At 43.9% G+C, this 17,583-nt stretch overlaps 1 protein-coding gene across 5 annotated transcripts in view; it reads right to left on the reverse strand.

The window, feature by feature from the left end:
• The window catches only part of DUSP10 (dual specificity phosphatase 10), a 42,415-nt gene extending 27,556 nt beyond the window's left edge, over positions 1-14,859 (reverse strand). The window contains exons 1-2 of one of the 5 annotated variants that reach the window (XM_012459717.2): positions 14,674-14,859; positions 9,969-10,822 (exon numbers count right to left, since the gene is read on the reverse strand). In XM_012459717.2, the coding sequence (XP_012315140.1) occupies positions 9,969-10,779 (811 nt within the window). In that variant the 5' untranslated portion in view covers positions 10,780-10,822; positions 14,674-14,859. The other 4 variants (XM_012459714.2, XM_012459716.2, XM_012459718.2 and 1 more) reach the window with 4 other exon arrangements.
• Positions 14,860-17,583: the final 2,724 nt, after the last annotated feature.

Here is a 17,583-nt window from a genome sequence, read left to right on the forward strand (position 1 = left end):
ATAATGAATATAAAGCATAAACAATCAGATACCTTTGGGCATTAGAGTCTTTAGGATGTAGTCATCATACTCTTCACAGATTCTTTCTTGCTCATGATACCTAACTTTGTACCTGTACTTTTCTTTAGCTTTACTCATCTACTTCCTACTCTAGAAAGTGGGTTTATTAATACACGCAGAAGCAGGAAATATCATCCTTTTCTCCACAGGCTACTAAGAGAATGAATTCTAAGGTTCCAGGCATCAAAGCACACTAAGCAGAAGTATATCAGAGCTACACCCAGGATCCATGATGCACCAGCTGAGTGACTCTGGGCAGGTGCCTGAACCTCTCCAAGTTTCAGTCCCTCATATGTAAATTGGAATGTGATCATGAGACATAACACTTTTAGCATAGAATCTGGTATAGAAGAAATACCTTATATATGTTAGAGAGAATTATCACAGTTTTCAAAAGTTTGTTCTGATCAATTTGTCATTTTTTAAAAAACTGTCATGACCAAAATGTAAAGTTTCCAAAAGCTGGAATAGAATTTGAGGCAAGGTTACTGGGAAGCTAGTTCCACCTGAAGTGCACAGAATAGGCTACTCATTTTAGCACTGGAATTTTTATCTGAGGATATACAAGAAAAATGGGGAAAGGGAGATGGCATTGTAACTAAGGCACCGCATAAGTAAAGCACAACTAAAGCCACCATAAGGAATGAGATAATATAGCTCACTTGCAAATAGATATGGCCAGCCCGAATAGAACGTGGGCTTTGAAATCAAAAGAACTGGATTTCAATTCTTATCCTCTCACTCACTAGTTAATAACAAGGGAGAAAATATTTAATCTGTTCCTCAGATTCCTTAGCTATAAAAGCCGGGATATAAAATGACGTTCACAGAGCTTCTCTGAGAACTAAATAAGACACATATATGACAGCCCAATGCCCAGCATCTAGAAAGCATTCAATAGCTTTTAATTGTTTTTTCTTCCAAACTATCTGGAAAATAATTTTCTAATTTCAGAGATGATAGGTTGGTCAGAGCCAGAGTAGTTATATGTGATTAACTGATGTTCTGCTGGCAGATTAAAATATCACCTCATGAGAACTGTAAGACCCATTCCTTTAAAGTCTTATCAGGAAAACATAGCATTTTAATAAGAATAAAAATTAAAAGAAAAAACAGAAAATGTCCCCTATCTCTTCAGGGAAGGCCCTCTTAGAAGTTTGTGGCTAGTCTTATTATTATAAGATGGGAATAGAAATACTATAATGATTGAAGAAAATGACTCACAGTCGTGAATACTGGAGCCCAGAACTCAGGTCTGTCACCCTGAGACCCTCTATCCTCATGTGATTCTTGTCTGTCTACTCCCTTGCCCCTCCTTTTTTCTCCTTTCAATTTGTTTTTTGCTTCTCTCTTGCCAGTAGCAACAGCTGGTAATATTTAGCTCAACGGTAGTGAAGCTCAGGGCTGTGATACAAAGAATGTGAGATGATTTCTTCCATAAAATAAATATAAGATATAAGTGATGTTCTGACGCAAAATGGTGACTGCCTCCTTGCCTCAGGACACAAAATAAGATCAGTTGAGTTCACATTAGAACATGAGAGGTTTAAGTTCCTCAATGGGAGGACAGGCCTGATGCTACTCCCTGCATCAGGCAGTATAATCTGTTTACTTGGTATGAGCAGTGGAGAGCAGATGCCTGACAGTGGTCCTATCTTAAGTGGTAAGGCAAGGAAGCACAATCCCTTTGTGGAAGCACTCAGGAAGAGTTGCGCTTTCTTTTGTTTTCTATGAAATTCAGGTTAGGGGGCCAGGGTTGAGGGCAGTAGCATGAGTAGGCCTTTACCACACATAAAACATGAAGGGCAATGCAGAAAATTTGATGCATCCACAAATCCTTTTCTTCTGTAAGTGATTCTCTACTTTGCCAGAGGTAGAGCATGGGGTAACAGGCTTTATCTTGTATGAAAGTACTAGGCCTGCATAACTCATTTTCTTATCCAAAAACTTGTGCTCAACATTTCTTTCCTTTCCTTTTAAGTTACATAAAATATGGATCTTGCTTGAGTGAGGGGCTAGAATGAAAAAAAAATACATATATCTATATCTCTCTATATCTATATGTAAACTCCAACTTTTAAGTAATAATAGATGATGTATATATAACCTAAAAAAAAAAAAAAACTGATGCCAAGATTTCACTCTTGGGTTATGGATGAAAACATCTAAAGAACTGAAGACTTCATCATTAAAAGATTACATCAATTTTGATATAAAATGTATATTTCTAAATCTTTTATAATAAAATTCAGGCTACAGGTTGTACTCATTTTCTTTCCCTATTTTTTTTTGGAATTAGTATGATTACACTCGTGGATATAGAGTCTACAGTATATATAACAGAAACATAACCAATGAAAATTTGTTGAAGAGGGATTCAAATCCTCCTTGAAGGGGATTTAGGGGAAATAACACAGGCTTTGATATCTTAGAGACAGGTTTTCATCCCACCCCTGTCCCTTATACTGGTTTTTAATTGTACTTGCAAACATTTTTTTTAAAGCAGGCCAAAACCTTGTCTCTGAAATACTGTTTACAATGCTTGTTTGCTGAGCACATCCTCTTTCCATAGAGAGCATGCAGGGGAAATAAACAAAGCCCTTATTCCTATCAGCAACATGTACAAAATTAATAAAATCCAAATTACAAAGTTTCACTCTCCCACACAGAGAAGACTTGTCAGCCCTGAGCTTTTGAGGTAGAGAGGGCATATATATTTCTTTTTTCATTAAAAACCAACAGATCATTTCTTTTCACATCAAGGCATTGGAAAGAAATTCTATTGGCCTGTGACGTACTTAGAAAAGGCCAGGCTATTTCTTAAAAGAGAAAAGAAAAAAAAAAAAGTACAAACGTGCTTCACAGGGGAACAAAATTCCTGAAGATGAAACACTCCCTAAATAAGCTTGTGTGGCAGAAGAGGATGAAGAATACAAACGCGAACACGATTTTAAGATGGAAAGGATCTGGAAGACTGGTCTCATCCATATATGTTCTTTTTCTAGCATTTGGATGATAAGCATTGTGATGCAGATTCCCCAGCCTGCAGATTAGTGCCTAGCACACGGAAGACATTCAACAATGTTTATTGAACAAACAAATGAATTTCCTCTACCCGTAAGTTTGTATAGCCGTGGAGACCACCTACCAAAAAGTTCCTAGAAGCCTAAGATGGTTGGGCTTCTTTGATACCTGTTTTGATAGCTGTTAAACAGCCTAAACCACTAGGTTCACTAGATGTGGAGATTAAATCAACTTTAATATTTGGTCCATATTCTAATATCCAGGTATATATATAGACCATGAACTGCTGGGTTTCGAAAGTCCTCAGACTTTGGTCTTTTTAGTTCTGAACTAAAATCTCAAAATTCAAGAAAAAAGGCATCAGTACTCAAAAATGTTAATTAGCTCGTATTTTATGCTATGTATTAGATTCTCTTGTTATTAAATAATAATACATACAAATACATCAATATATTGATATCTATTGAATATCAACTTGGCAAGTCGTACTTTAACATTAAGGACCAAGTCTCTAAAATTAATCATGCATGTGACCTTGGACAAGTCATAAACCACTCCAGGCCCCTTTTCTGTAGCTGCATAATGAGAAGACTGGACTAGATCAATGGTTCTCAAACTTTGCTGCATGTTAGAATCACCTCTAGAGCCTTAAAAAATCTTGATGTGCAAACTGCACCCCAGACCAATTTAATCAGGCTCTCTGGACACAGGAATTGAGCATGATAGGTTATAAATCACCTCCAGGTGATACCAATGAACAGACTGCAGTGAAAACTACCGGATAGGGGCCTTCTAAAGTTTCTTACTATCCTCAAAGCTGGGATTCTTTGGTTCAAAAAAGGTGAGATGACCTCTCCTGGAACTAGAATTTCTCCCCTTAGTATGTAGTGTATCTTTTTCAACCAACTTGGATTAAATTGCCTAAGCACTCCAACATAACACACTTTTATGCCCAAACTGCTCTTCAGTAATGCTGGGGCACGGAGGCTCTGGCTTCTTAACGCAGGGTTGAAGGAACTACATTTTGCTACTGATCAAAAGCTCCCACCCAGTCCCTGTGGGTGTAAGCACCAGGAGTATGTGACAGAAAGTTTTTCTGCTCCTGTTATTTGGTCAGACCTCCAGATGGGTTTGCCCAAAGGACCAAGTAGAAGAGCGTACATATTCACCATTCTCCCTTCTCCTTTCTCCTATTCACACATTTTGAAAACAAAATTAGGCAAACTGCTTTACCTATTCAGTTTCCTTCCCCTGCTTTGCTTTTTCTGATCTGAAATCATTATCTACTATTGCCAGGAGAGGAGTTTCTTGAACTTGTCCTTGACGAGCCAGATGATTATGTTAACTGTTCTGAATTGGTAAGGGTAAGCGTGTTCATATTTAACATGCTCTCATAGTGCTGTGCTTAGAACGACTTTCTCATCCTCCTCATCACCCCGTGTCCTCCCCTCCTACCCCCTGCAATGTAAGAGGTTCTAAGATTAAGGCATGAGAGCAGGACAGCAGGGTCCAGAGGCTTGATTTATTAAGAGGCGTCTACATGCCAGGTACTTTATATCACCTCGTTTCATCCTAGGCTGCTGAAGCTGTCCCTGTTTTATAATGAAGAAAACCTGGCCTCTGAGAGATCCTGTGAGTTTCCTAAAGGCACACAGTTGGTCAGTGGAAAGCCTAGATTTGAACCCAGGTGTAAGTGAGCAAAATTTCACTCTGCTCAGCACAACATGAATGAGGAACAGATGAAGCAAGAACGTGGATGGGAGAGAGTTCATTTCTATTATATGTTCACCTACATTTAAATTAGGAAGCAGGAGAGTGTACCCAAAAGCTCAGAGAGGGGACAGCCAACTAACTGTTCAGCAGTTCAGAAAGAAGTTTTCAGGACTTCCTAAAAGACAGGGGCAGGCCATTCAACTCCTTCCTTTTTTCTTCACACTTCAACTCATCACAACCCCAGGCTTAGGAACCAGCTCACCCCTCCTTCCATCTACCTTTTTATAGTCAGACCTCAATCCTTATTCCAAAAATAAATCCTCCTAAGATGATGAGAATCAACAAAAAGCAAAGCTAAAAGGTTTTATACTTGTATTGTTTTGTTATGGGACATTAGTTGGACAGAATTATTATCATGTTTTTACAAATTTCCCTAAAACAAATAATTTTGTGATATACCCAAATTACTCCAGCTTCTTGGCCCAATATGTTTTTGCAATTACTTGGCAGTCCAACTCAATGCTACTTAAATTAGTTAACAGTCACCAAGTTATTTTTAGGCCATAGGAACATACACACACACACACACACACACACACACACTCTCTCTCTCTCTCTCTCTCTCTCTCTCTACTATACCTAGCTTGTTATCTGTACTCCTTAGGAGCAAAATTTGCCTTTATACTGGCACTATCATTTCTTTTCAATCAATATCAATAATAACATTCTACTATATTTATGGGATGCTTACCATGTATGTGTGTAAAGTTCTGAACACTTTACACACGTTAATTCTTTTACTTCAGAAACTAACACTTTGAGATAGCTATTGTTATATTCTCTTTTTGTTAATGAGGTAACTAAGGAACTGAGGGATTAAGCAACTTGCCCAGGGGCACATACCTAGTAAGAGAGGAGCCAAGACTAGAATTCAAGCTGACCAGATCCAAAGTTCTGTCTTCATTTCTCCATCATTTGCTACAAGACTGATGTTTTGCATTTTAGCCTTGAATGTTAACCAGAGGCTCAGAATAACAACAGCAAGTGTGTGAATGTAGATATGCCTTTATTTCAGATATCTTTTTTAAAATCCTTATAACATCTCTGAGAGACAAGGGGAGATTTTTATTCCCTTCCCCACCCCATGCCCCCCAAAAAGGGAAGAAACAGAATATTTTTCACAGGGTCCTCTGATTTCTGAGCCTAGCCATTCACATTCTTATAGAACTCTACATTGCCAACAAGGTTATATTTCTGAATCCTTTTCCACTAGGAAAAGTGTGCAATCTATGGTGCTCCATTCCCAGGAGTGATGAAGTTTTATAGTATAAAGGCCTAACTCCCCTGCATGATCAAATCCTCCCCATGGATCATCCTCTTAAACCATTTCCCTCTTCTTCTCTCGTTCCCCAGTAAAGGCCTTTGGTACAGAACAGGGCTATAAAGATTGTAGCAGTTGGTCAGTCTTTGTTTTACAACGGCATTGAGCAAGTACAGGCATGGGCTCTGACATATCAGGGAGGAAGGGGGAGACAGACCCCAAGGAGGCACGTGAAGCTCTCCCACTCTCAGGGAGGGAAGCGCCTCAGCAGACCTGACTGCCAGTCAGTCACAGAGGGATTCCAAGTTGAAAAGCACTTAAAAATGGGTACATGACACTGAAGTATTTAGGAGTAAAAATGTTGTTCATATTATACTATACTATACAATATTTCCAGCTTTATTAAACTTGAAACATTAAGTTTAAACATTAAACATACTTAAATACATTAAAATGTTATCTATAGTATATTTTAAAATATTTCAACAGAAAAGATAAAGCAAATAGGAAAAATATAATTGTTCAATCTGGTTGATAGGTATATGGGTGTTCATTACACACTTTTCTGCTTTTCTATATGCTTGAAAATGCTCATAACATTTTTAAAGGCATATACTATCTTTAAGAAGAGGGGGCAGTAGACTATCTTTTCCTACCCAGGTAAATGACTAATTATTTCCCTGGACTCAGCTTTGCTGAAAAGAAAAGGAGCCCCAAGAACTTTATAGCAAAAATGGTAGCTCTCATTATGAATGGTCTAGAATTGTTTAGCTTTCTTATTCAGTTTGACTAGAAACCAAGTTTTAGTTGATTAAAAATCAACTTTGAGTAAAACAGATTATAATTCTTTCAAAGACCTCATAATTCCTAAATACTTATTCATTTGGATCATTTTTACCAAGTGAAAGAGAAGCACAGGTTATTCTTCGGAAGATGAGACTAAAATACAGATTCTAACATAGGTCACGATAGGGAGGGCACTGTAAATTAGAACAGTAACTTAATCCCAGGGACTGCCATGCCTCTGATCGGTTTCTTCCCAACCTGACACAGCATTACTAAAATGGCAAGTTAGCAGCCGCTCTACTTGACAGACAGCACCAAAAATGGAGAGCATGGCATGGAGACAAGGGGACAAGGAGCTTGGACAGGGAGGGTAGCAACCAGTGTTTACAAACATAAACTGTAGCATCAGATGGGGCAGCCGTAAATTACCCAAGATTGTACTGAAATCTCTGAAAATAAATTAACAAGCCCTTAGAAGTTTCCTCCTTATGTTCTAACCATGCCCCCCCAAACCAACTTCCCTACAAAAATTACTCATTCCAAAATGGTACCACTACCACTATTGCTGAAATACAATCTTATCACCAAGGAAGAGGATTACTCAAATAAATCTGAGGAGAAGCCAGACCAGAATGATCTGCTTGATCCACTCAAGAACCTAGGAGAAGTCTGTTGGTCATGCCTTTGGGGAATGCTCACTCTGTCCTTCATCACAATGGTGCTATGGTATTAATCTCTGGTTTACCAAGTTGAAAGGATAATGAAGGGCATTCTAATATTGACCCATTCCTTTCCCTTTTCCATCTTGGTCCCAATTTTAGGCCATTCTCCCCAAAATACCAAAGTGACAATGATAATTATAAAGTAGATTACAGATCCTTTCACTCCTGAACTACATATTTTCAACCAAATTCCCAGATATTTGAAGAAAACCCCCAAAAGCTACAAATAATCTAACCTCTACTACCAGAGCGTCTTCCAAGTCAACCGCCGCCGTGTCTCACCAACTCGAAAATGACGAGGCCTCACAGCGGCTGCCCAGGGCGCCCAGTGGTGAGGTCAGCAGTGTGTCCGGCCCCGCCCATTGAGGCAATCTTACTCTCTGACATTGAGGAACAAGCCCAGGCTGTCCGGATTCTCAGCTGCATCCACAGGAAAGGGAGAGAGGCACCCCACTTTCACCAGTAGCACCCAGGAAATTCACTTCTCAGTGACTGACAGGTCACCCCTATACACAACTGCACTCTCTGCAAATGAGAGAGTAGGGTCTGCAACTCCTCCTAATCACCTCCATGTTCAGGTCTAGGGGCATCTTGACCTGTGTTGTTTCCTCTCCACAGATCATGGAGACACAAAAGACTTGCTTTTTATCTTGAATCCCTGCTCTGCATGAGAAAAGAGGAGATCATCAAGATCATTGGCTATCCTCCTTTTTGCTCCCCAAGACAAACTATTACAAATGGGAAATTTCTAGGTGGGACTTTCTTACCTGCAAGAGGCTAGACATGCCAAGATTATGGTAAGACAACAGCAGAGTTAGGGAATCACTCAAAGTCAACCAAACAAGAATACAGAAACAAAATACAGAGCTACACAGAAGAAATCTGAACATATCTGTGACCCCAAGAAAACCCACCACCACCACCACCACCACCACCACCACCACCACCACCACCACCAAGAAATGCCTAGGCGCTTCTGGAACTCTCTGCATACAATTCCATGATGTTCTCCTTCCCAGCAAAGCCCACCAGACCTAAGGAGAAATGTGCCTTCGTGGTAGTGGAGCCCTATGAGGGCTAGCTTGAGGGGAGTGGATGGTGGGAAGAGGAGATTGTGTCAATGGAATTCAGAACTATATTTCCCAGAATGCTGTTTAACAAAAGGCAGAATGCCTCACTGGGAAGACAAGAAGGAGAATAGCAGAGCTGTCCTATAGAGACAAAATAACTAGCTTGCTCACCCATATGGCCTATTGCAATTTAAATATGCAATGTGTTCAAACTCAGCAACACCTTTGGTCAACACACTTTAGGAGGCTGGTTGGAGATGTGACCGAGAAAATGTGTACCTTGGCTCAAAACACAAAAGGAGAGAAGAAAGAAGATGACTATCTCTCACTACCACCACCAAGTAAAAGATGCCGAATGAAAGTGATGTACAGTGCCCCAAAGGACTGTATCTGAGGGCAAAGAGGAGCAATTAGGCTGGGCAAAAGATGCAGGCTACTTTGAAAGGTAACGCAACACTGTATGGAAGGTGCTCCAAGAAGACTGGGTGAGTAATTCCTTCTGCTGGAGCTCAGTTCCACTAATCTCAGAGTTATTCTGCATTCAGTATACTGGGGCACGTGACACATTACTCCATCTTGGGAGGAGCCATGATGCCAACCGTTGTCAGGTGAGGCCAGAAAGAACAATGGGTCGGGGAGCGTTTCATAAAAATGTCTCTGTTCCCTTGGAGCCTTGGCAGAGGAATGGATGTAGTTGGTGAACTTACACTTTTTATGGGGCATTAGAATAAGCTCTGCCCTTCTTCAAGGTCACTTTATAAACCACATAAAAGTCAAGCTGGTCAGAAAGGTGAGAAAGAGGAAGAGTTTCCCACAAAAAGAACTGGTATCTGTAGGTTTACTTGTAGTTCACCATAGTTGCTCCTTCCTCTGCTCCATCAACAGTGGTTAAGTCTGAGAGACAATAACTTTCCAACTAGTGATTGATTGGAATAGAGCTAGCAGACCAGGCATGACTTGAAATATCATCTGGTGGGATAAAGCCCCTTTTTAGAAAGATGAGAAAACAGTCCCAGAGAGGTGAAATGACTTGCACAATGCAAATCAGAAGCCGAATTAAGGGTAGAACCCAGATCTTCTGGCTTCCAGTTCAGTGCTGCTGGGTTTTTCTTACTAAACCAATATAATAAAGAGCATAGAAGGGAAGACAAGAATAAAGTCTATTTTGGTCTTTGGTAGCCAGGGTAAGGAGAATGCTGTCACTTCTATGAGAAAACCCAAAGTGAACCCGGCTAATCAGGACCGTGCTTGGGAAGGGAGCAGGGGCATTACCTTTCAACACCAGAGGTTCTTTGCCTTCTCTCTTCAGGGACTCGAGGACTATGTGAAGTGGCTGGGAGGGCATCACTCGGCTTGGCTCATTGGTATTCTCATCATAGACTATAATTTCTTTGGAAAAGATCCTCTTGAAAGAGTCCTTGCCTTCCCTACAGGAAATCAAGTCTAGGACAGTGATCTTGCCCTGCTGCAGTCTCCGCCGGCTGATCTTATCGGCACAGTTAATGTGGACAGCTCCTTGGATGTGACTCTTGTTGTACTCCATGAAGGGCCTGCAGTCAATGATGACAGGACCCTGACTCGGCAGGTGACTCTTGCTGCATTTGGTCATCTTCTTTGCCAGGTCATTGGGGTAGATTATTTTGATGCTGGCTAGCTGCTTGGGGGTCCCTGACACAGGGCTGCCCACCCCACCTGATGGACTTAAAGAGCCTGTATTCTCATTATTGTTGACCATCTGGTTAGCAGGGCAGGTGGTGGAGGTTCCGATGGCAGTGGTGGTGGTGCCAGCGGCGATGGCTTGGGTTTGGGCCTGATTGTCCTTGTCGTAGGTTGCCACAGTGCAGCAGCTGGCACTGCTGCATCCACAATTCAGAGAGCGGGCAGAGCCGCTGGATGAGGGCATATACGTCAGATTCGCAGCCTTGAGGGACACAACGGTGGTGGCGATGACAGGAGGGTGGCTGTTACTGCCTGGGGCGGCAGAGCCAAGGTAGCTAGAGTCTAAACAAAGGTTGAGATCCTGAGGTCGGACGGGCCTAGATAGTGCCACTACTACCCTGTCGTCTAAAGGAGATGGAGGCATGAGGAGGCTGAAAACTGGCAATTCAAGAAGAACTCAAGACAGTCTGTAAAGAAGGGGAAGGGGGAAAGAAAGAATAAAGTCATGTGACACAAAAGGCAGTCTCATCCAATCCCTAGGAAAAGCCGTTGTATCCTGCTGAGCAAAGTTGTCCCAGTTGCCCTTTATCATAACACTATCAAAACTTGAAACTCATTTTTATGTATTCAAAGAGGATGCAAACCTGAGGGCCCCAATCTATTTGGTTGCTAAGTCTAAGGTTAAATTTGGATGTAATGCTGTAAATGTTAATGAACAACCTTTCCTGGACCTACATAAAAGTTGAGCTGTAGAGAAGGTATAAGCACAAATAATTAGAAAAGCTGAAGACAGAAGGGAAGACTCTTAAGGGGCATCTATTCTGAACTTCAGCTCTTGGGAAGAAGTACACTGCAAACATCTGAGAAAGACCCATTTGTCCACCCTTGCATGTTTGCCATTTAATTCCCTCACTTGCTTCAAAGGCAAAGGGATAACCAAGAGCACTGGCGTGGTACACAGAAATGTACAGCAGCTAAATATACATCAGGGTGGATGTCAACTTTCTGCAAATCGAAATAAAAGGATCCCCTTAAGCGAATCTCCTTAACCTGGGGCTATTCTTGCCTTCCATTCTATTGAGGTCCTTTGAAAAGCACAACATAGTCATGTTAAAACCTCACATATTTTCTTTTGGCCTCTTATAAATTAATCTGCATTTCCCTTTTTGACTACTAACTAGTGTCCCAAAACGAAATCTTAAGCCATGAAGCCAGATCTGGAAACACCAACCCCAGCAAATCCATCACGCTTTGCTCCCCCACTTACCCCCACCCTCACTCCTGCCTGGAAAGGACAACTTGGGCTCTTCTCCCCTCTTCATCTTTCCGGCTGGCACAGACTGTGCATCCTAGAGCTTCTCTCAATAGGAGGCAGCCACGTTGTATAAGGTTTCAATTCCATACAGATAGATATCCCCCCTTCAAGAGTACTGATGCCATAAAGAGGGCTTCCCAATTAGCCTGTCCCCGTTGAAAGGGGCAGTGAATTGTTGCCCATGGGATCTATCTCTGATTTCAAAGAGTGTCTGCAAAAAGACAGCTCCTTTCTCCTGTAGGCACAGGGGCACTCTACTACCCGAGCTTGCTAACTCTTCTTCTATTAGGCACACACACAGCAAAGACAGCAAACCCCATGTAAGAGCCACTCACCTAAACGAACTTTAAGAGCTATCTGGAAAAATGCCATCTATCATCTGTCCACACGCGACCGTCCCATTCTCTGACATAGAACCAAAGTGTCACAGACGGAATCCACACTCGCGCGCACACGGGGGCACGCACCCATCACGTCGGCAGATCTCCACCGACTCAGGTTTCTCTCACCCACCTTTGGATGGGAGCGAAGGATCCAACCCCCTCCCTCCTTTGCGTAGTATTTTTTCTGAAGAGCGAGTACTATTCCAGAAGCTATAACTGTTTCCAGGCTGGACCAAGCGGCGAAAGTCTTCGCTATTGTGTTACCTGGTAGGGCACGTCCAGGATCAACGGCCCATTTCTTTTGAGAGAGACGCATAAGCGTGTTCACAGAGACACACGCTGGGACCCCCACCTTCACACAGAGTGTGTGGCACACACACACACATACACACACACACCCGCACCGAGTGTATAGAGAGATCTGCATCCCTGCAGCACAGGGTCGGGCGTATATACTGCCCGTGAAACCATCCAGTCTGGCCCAGAAAAATCTCCCAGAGAAATACTGAACTATCCCCTCTCCCTTCCACCACTGGAGGGAAAATTAAGTGGTTAGAGAAGGCTTCTTCCCCACTCCTGGAGCACTTAACATCCCCCCGCTCCCCCTTCACTCCTCGGCACACAGCGCGCTAATAAGCCCTGGGCATTTAAAACTGCAGCAAAGCATCCCAACAAACCTCATTTTTTCTTCGCCCAAATCCAAGTAGACTGCAGAGAGAGTAAACGCACAGGGCAGCAGGAGCCAACAGCCGGAACCTTATAACCCTACCTGCTGTGGCTCCTCCGTCGGCATCGCCTCTCTATATTTCTGTCTCTCTCACATACACACACACACTCACACTCACACACACGCACCGCCTTACACTCCTCCACCTCCAGTCCCGGGCTCTCAAGAGTAGTGGCGGTGACTTCCACTTACTTCATAAATAAGTGTAGCCCCCTACCCTCTGGCGCTCCGCTTCAGCTATGGACTCGCGCATTCAGCCCCCATTCACTTGGCTTCATTGATCTCCAGCAGCAACATAGTTACTTTCTCTTTTGCTACACTGTAAATGTAAGGTTCTGAGGGGGCGGGCCCGCCGCCGACCGACGGCGCGTTGGACCAATAAAACTCCGGGGAAAGCCGACCGCTACCTCACAGAGCCCCGCGGCCAATGGGCAGCCTAGGGGGCGGGGAAGAAGGCGTGGCCTCGTCTCCTTAAGGAGGGCTTATCCGACGCGGCTCTGGGTCCTCGGTGTTATAACACGGGCGGTGATGTCATTGGCAACCAATCAAAAACTTAAAAGAGCCAGCCGGGGCCGCGCGGAGCAGCTGCTCTCTATTTACATGTAAACCGAACCGGCAAGATGCAGTTAACCCTTTACCCGGCTGAAGCGCCCGCGGGCTGGACGCGCCGCTCCGCTAAAACTGGCTTTTCCCACTGGACGGGATCCTCCAACACTCCCTTCCCGGGGACAAACCACGCTCTCTATTTTTCCTCCTTACTATGGACGGATGATCAAAAGTGTCGGAGTAACTTTCTAAAGGAAAGAGACTGCGATCATCGTCCCTAGTGGGAAAGCCGGTTTCTCCCCGAGTCGCTCGAGGTGACTTGACAAACCCTAACCCAGGATTCGCGGACCCACGTGAGCGCGCAGCCAGGGCGACGCTTCTGCTCCTAGCCGCGGCCCGGGGCCACGCGCCGAGGGCCCAAGTTCCGCAGCCGACCGTCCCGGACAGGGAGGCCCTTCAGCCTCGGCGCGTCCGCCTCCCGCCCGCCCGCAGAGGTCGCTGCCCCTCCGGCTGCCCCGGCTTGACCGCCGTGCGCCGCCCTCCCGCACACCTACTTCGGCGCCCGGGTCACGCCCCTGCCGTCCCCAGGCTTTTCCGCCCCGGGCTCGACCCGGAGCACTAAGGCGGCGCCACTGAGGGCTGCTCGGAGGAAGAGGCCTGAGTCGACGTCCGAGGCGACAAGGGACGCGCCCGGAGCAGCGGTGCGGAGGCCAATCCCCCGGCCGGGCGTCCCGGGCCCGCCACGCGCCCGCTGCGCCTCCGGGGCTTGGTCCCAGCCGGCCGCCGCCCCCTTTCCCGCCTGGCGCGCTGGGTCCCCGCGCCGTGCCAGCCGCTCGCAGCCCACCCGCCCCACAGGCCTCGGACACCGCCCCGTCGTCCCGCAGGGCCCCTGCCGAGCCCAGGACCGCCAGCCCGGCTCTTCTGGAACAGCCTCAGCTGGCAGAAAACAGCCAGAGCCGAGTGCAAGTAGCCGGATTGAATGGGGTGAGAGGAGCGTGGAGGAGGCGATGCCGCCGCTCCCGGCTCCCCTGACTTTGGCCCGCCCGAGGTAGCCGGATAGCCGGCTTCAGCGCGCGTCCCGGCAGGAGAGTGGGGGCGGGGCAGGCCGCCCCGGGCCAGGTCTGGAAAATATTCGTATCAGGGAAGCTGCAGGAAAGTTGACCTGGGATACAAAAAGAAGTGGAGATGAACAAGCCCAAAGGAACTGTGGAGAGTCTTCGTCCAGAACCCTAACGAAATAGAGCTTTTTCTTACCTCTGAGAGGAAGGGATAAAAAGTGAAATAATTGTAATGGAATAATACATTATGAGCGCTAGGGAATGTTAGGCTATCACTTTTCTCTCTTACCTGATTGGTTGGGGTTTGGAGGTCTACTTCAGACTCCAGGCCTAATAGTATTCTAAGTAGCAGGGGTATATTCATGTAATTGTTTTCAGGGCAGATCTGAAATCAGGAGGTGTCAGACCATAGCTAGCGGGTCAGCTATGCTCAATGAGCTGTGAAGACAAATCCCCTTGGGCACCTCCACTTATATACAGGCACATACCTCGCAGTCCAGCTTTTCACACTGGCATTACAACCGGCATCACGTGGGTCGATAGTCTTACACAGGAGAGGGTTTTGTGTAACCTCTGTCAACAAAAAGAGTCAAACTCTGTAAAATATTTGAAGAGACTTATTCTGAGCCAAATAGGAGTGACCACGGCCTGTGACACAGCCCTCAGGAGGTCCTGAGAACATGTGTCCAAGGTGGTTGGGGTGCAGCTTGGTTTTATACATTTTAGGGGGGCATGAGACATCAATTAAATACATTTAAGAAATATATTGGTTTGGTCCAGAAAGGCTGGACGACTCCAACGCGGGGGTGGATTTTCAGGCTATAGGAAAATTTAAATATTTTCTGGTTGACAATTGGTTGAGTTTGTCTAAAGAGATCAAAGAAAGGAATATCTGGGTTAAGAGGTTGTGGAGACTAATGTTTTGTTAAGCAGATGAAGCCTCCGGGTAGCAGGCTTCAGAGAGAATAGGTCTAAAATTTCTTATCAGATTTAAAGTCCACGTTGATATATAATGAGGCGTGTCGGACCCTCACTTCCCCTCATGGCCTGAACCAGTCTTTCAGGATAAATTTTATAAGAGCTCTGGCTGAGAAATTAGTCCGTTCAGATGGTTGGGGTGGGGGTGGGGCTTAGAATTTTATTTTTTGTTTACACCTCTCTCCATCTACACACACACACACACATTCACCCCCTTGGTAATAGCAGAGTGCTTAGGGCACACCGTTTGGTTCTTAAATGTTTCAGGATTAATAGGTTATGGTCAGAAAACTTGGGTTCTGGGTAATTTCTATACAAATCAGAAAAGAACGTCCCAGAGGTTCTACCCTTGATCTATCTGGAACTGGAAGGCTGCAAGCTTGCTTTTCCCTAAACATAGACAATTACTGGAAAATTTTTCATTAACTCAGAGTTTGTGAGTTCTAAGTTCTAATTCTGACTCTGTTATATCTGTTCATACAGTCTCTGTCTTCGTTTATTTATCCACAAAATGGTAATACCCCAACTCAGAAGAAAAAGGGAATTAATTCAGGTGCTCAGGGGGAAAAAAAATCCCCTACTGATAAAAGGCATTCAGTGGGAAAAAACATTAATTTACTTGCTTTAGAAAATAAGGTGCCTATCTTTAAAGATACTTATGAACTATAAATGATGAATTCATTGCTAACACCTCAATATCTAAGCCCAAAGTATAGGTTTATACAATTGCAGAAGAGTTCTTAACAACAGCTTTTCCCACAAGGCCCCAAAAAAGAAAAGTAATTTCAAAAAGAAATGTAACTCTTGTAATGAGATGATTGTTTTATTACTGTTTCAAACTAGATTATTATAATTTAGTTGACTAAGAATCTAAGCCATCCAAGCTGAAACATTGGGAAAGATGGCAAAATTCCTTATCATTTATCAAACCTGAGACACAGAATAATTACCAGATTGCAAATAAAGCAATGTTATAGTTATTTTTAAAATTAGGCACCTCTAAGCTTATATTCAAGTCATAAGATTGGTGAAAAAAATCAGATTATAGATGGAATTTTTCTTTCATTCACTACTCTTCAAAACATCTTTTGGACAAGAAGAGGTGATTTTGTTCTTGTTTTTTAGTGATAAATGTGAAAATACTACACTGAAATACACTGCCCTGAGACTTAAATTCATAATGCTAGTCAGCCAATGGCTACAAACCTGATCTATATATCAATAACCAGCAGCAGAGCCTTAATGTTAGATTTCAGTCTCAAAGAAACAGTGACGCATCTTCATTCAATTTGGCTGTTGTAACATGATTGTATTGAGTCATATATTTGCTCTCACAAACATCATATGAAAAATATTGACTGTTTCAGTGCAAAGTGCTATGTATTAAAGCCAAAAGATGACGATAACTTAGGCCAGCATATAAGATACTGTCAGGCCTCCAAATTCAAGCCTGGCCATTATGGCCTTGGTGACCTGCACATGCACCTCCTGATGGTCTCCAGGAGCCAGAAAGTCTGAAGTAACCAGATGGCCACAAAGAGAAGTGAAACAACTAGTTCCTGCCTCAACTGGCAAAACACCCAACAATACTCTCCAGGCCTAGGGAAGGACTGGTAAGGGTTCCCTGAAGGAAAGAGCTGCTATGGTCTGAACGTGTTCCCCAAAAATCATATGTTGAAACTTAATTGCCAATGTGACAGTATTAAGAGGTGAGGTCACCAGGCACGGTGGCTCATGCCTATAATTCCAGCACTTTGGGAGGCTGAGGGAGGCTGACCACAAGGTCAGGAGTTTGAGACCGGTCTGACCAACATGGTGAAACCCCATCTCTACTAAAAATACAAAAATTAGTCAGGCATGGTGGCATGCACCTGTAATCCCAGCTACTCAGGAGGCTGAGGCAGGAGAATCGATTGAACCTGGGAGGCGGAGGTTGCAGTGAGCTGAGATCATGCCACTGCACTCCAGCCTGGGCAACAGAGTGAGACTCTGTCTCAAAAAAACAAAACAAAACAAAACCCAAAAAACAAACAAAAAAAAAACACACAAGAGGTGAGTCCTTTAGGAGGTGGTTAAGTCATGAGGGCAGAGGCCTCCTGGATGGGATTAGGGCCTTTAGAAAAGGGCTTCAGGGAGTGAGTTTGTTTTCTTCCATTCCCCTGTGGGAACACAACATTCATTCTCTCTGGAGGACACAGCAACAAGGTGCTATTGAAAGCAT

This window comes from Aotus nancymaae, unplaced genomic scaffold (genome assembly GCF_030222135.1).
Source record: "Aotus nancymaae isolate 86718 unplaced genomic scaffold, 86718_ANA_hifiasm-v0.15.2.pri h1tg000032l_0, whole genome shotgun sequence".
NCBI lineage: Eukaryota > Metazoa > Chordata > Mammalia > Primates > Aotidae > Aotus > Aotus nancymaae.